The sequence below is a fragment of the Arabidopsis lyrata genome (assembly GCF_000004255.2).
Source record: "Arabidopsis lyrata subsp. lyrata unplaced genomic scaffold ARALYscaffold_675, whole genome shotgun sequence".
Taxonomy (NCBI): domain Eukaryota; kingdom Viridiplantae; phylum Streptophyta; class Magnoliopsida; order Brassicales; family Brassicaceae; genus Arabidopsis; species Arabidopsis lyrata.
The window spans coordinates 1-2,147 of NW_003302125.1; the positions used below are offsets into that span (position 1 = coordinate 1).

A 2,147-nucleotide genomic window follows, 5' to 3' on the forward strand; every position below is an offset into this window, starting at 1 on the left:
TCTCTTTTTTATTTCCACGATTCTCATTCATTTTTCTTATTTTTCCTTGTTGTTTATGTTAAAACATGATAGAGCCAACTAAATATTAACGATTCAAACTTGAATTGGCGAAATAATGATTTCAAAATCCAGATTTTCTTATCGAAAATGGCATACTGTCGACGGATTTCATAGATCTTGATTTTATATGAACTTTAAAAGGCAAATGAATCATAACTATCCGATCTAAGTTTCTTTGATTCGAAAACGTAAATTTTGATTATCTTTTTTTTTTATGTCTTTGATGATCTAATGCCAAAACTGCACAAAAAAGTGAAAATAAAAGATCCGATTATTGGGACGCGGATCTTAGTTGACCCGACCCGCCAGTGGCATTTTTCGTAAATATATTGTAACCCCAGGATTTATTTGCTAAAAGTCATCCAAAAATGTATATATAGATAAGTATTAATACTCAGAGTTAAGAAATTTAACTCCTAATATCATTTATGAACATTACTATTTAAAAACTTTAGACAAATATAGTGAGAGTTTTTTTCAATCATAGATCATTAATCTAATGATATTACCGATATAAATTTGTGATATAATTATTTTTTTACTAACAATATGTTTGAGCTTGATTCCGAATGGTAACACAACAACTGACACTAGCTAGTATAAACTACTAGGTTACATGTCCTAAATTATAATAGAACTAATTTGAATGAATTTACTTTTCCTCTATAATCAAATGACTTTAAACCATTTTATTAGATGTATAGTTGATAATTAATAGAATGACATCATCTTAAACGATGTCTTACCAAAGTCATAGAATCTGACTTTTCTATTTATATGATGTCTTTATAGCTCGTAGTATTTTTGGTATGAATTTAAATTTTGAAGACAAATAGATTTCTTGGTTATGCTTAGAAAACTTTGGTGTGAATGGAAAACTCTAAAGAATTAGCAGATATCGAAAACTCTATACAATCAAAGTAATTTAAGCAAGTCTATGGTATAACCTACTTTCAATAAGAAAAAAAGCATAAACTAACTACAATGCTCAAATTAAAACTGATATCTTCTGTGTCCGGTCTTAACAACTAGCACATGGGACATCATTCTTAAGGTGTTCAATACTCTAAAACGATGCCATTAGATATAATAAAATAGTGTATTGAGAAATATATAAAACTCGGAGGAAAATAATATCAGATGGACCGACAAAGGGTTCAAAGGGTGCCATTAATGGAGGCGACAACACTTGGATTCCCACTGATTCTTTCAGCTTCTATGTCTCATCTCTCTCCATACTTTACAGTCGAAGTTGCACCCAACATGAGTTTTGAGCAAACCTACGCATCTTTACACCTTAAATATAATGCCCCTCAAGCCCAAATTCTTCAAACACACTTCTCTCATCTCTCTAATCTCTCTTTCTCTCTCTATCTCTAAAATTAAAGGTATGGACTTTCAGCCAAACACATCTCTACGTCTAAGCCTACCAAGTTACAAGAACCACCAACTAAACCTAGAACTTGTTCTCGAGCCTTCTTCTGCTTCTTCTTCCACGAACTCATCATCATGTTTGGAGCAGCCTAGGGTATACTCATGTAACTATTGTCAAAGAAAGTTTTACAGCTCTCAAGCTCTTGGTGGTCATCAAAACGCTCATAAGCTTGAGAGAACCTTAGCCAAGAAGAGTCGAGAACTTTTTAGATCCTCAAACACTGTTGATTCCGACCAGCCTTACCCGTTCTCCGGCCGGTTTGAACTCTACGGCCGTGGCTACGAAGGATTTCTCGAAAGTGGCGGCTCGAGGGACTTCTCCTCTCGCCGTGTGCCGGAGAGTGGTCTTGACCAGGATCAGGAGAAGAGTCACCTTGACTTATCCTTAAGGCTCTAAAATAATCTTATATTTTGTTAGTCATATTATCGTATCGATTGTTTATCTTAATAGTAATTGTTTTACTTATTAGTCATTACTCTTATCTGAAAATTCTCTTTGTAACTATGGTCCTAAATTCAAATCAAAATTTGATTTTGGAAGATGGTACCTATCTATATATAGATGGATCTGTATTATATAGATGATTATTTTAATTATACATAGTATGAGCATATATTTTTACACTGCTTTTAAAATGAATGCATGTCGCTTG

The 2,147-nt window shown here is 33.1% G+C and overlaps 1 protein-coding gene across 1 annotated transcript; it reads left to right on the top strand.

Annotated features, from left to right (window-relative positions):
• The first annotated feature begins 1,081 nt into the window (after positions 1-1,081).
• Positions 1,082-2,059, top strand: LOC9298416 (zinc finger protein 2). Its single transcript, XM_002862292.2, has one exon. It carries the CDS (start codon positions 1,367-1,369, stop codon positions 1,889-1,891), a length of 525 nt encoding a protein of 174 aa, XP_002862338.2. The 5' UTR covers positions 1,082-1,366; the 3' UTR covers positions 1,892-2,059.
• The last annotated feature ends 88 nt before the right edge of the window (positions 2,060-2,147 follow it).

Bases quoted from the DNA above. Each gene is read 5' to 3' on its own strand.
- LOC9298416 (XM_002862292.2), top strand. From the start codon at position 1,367: ATGCCCCTCAAGCCCAAATTCTTCAAACACACTTCTCTCATCTCTCTA.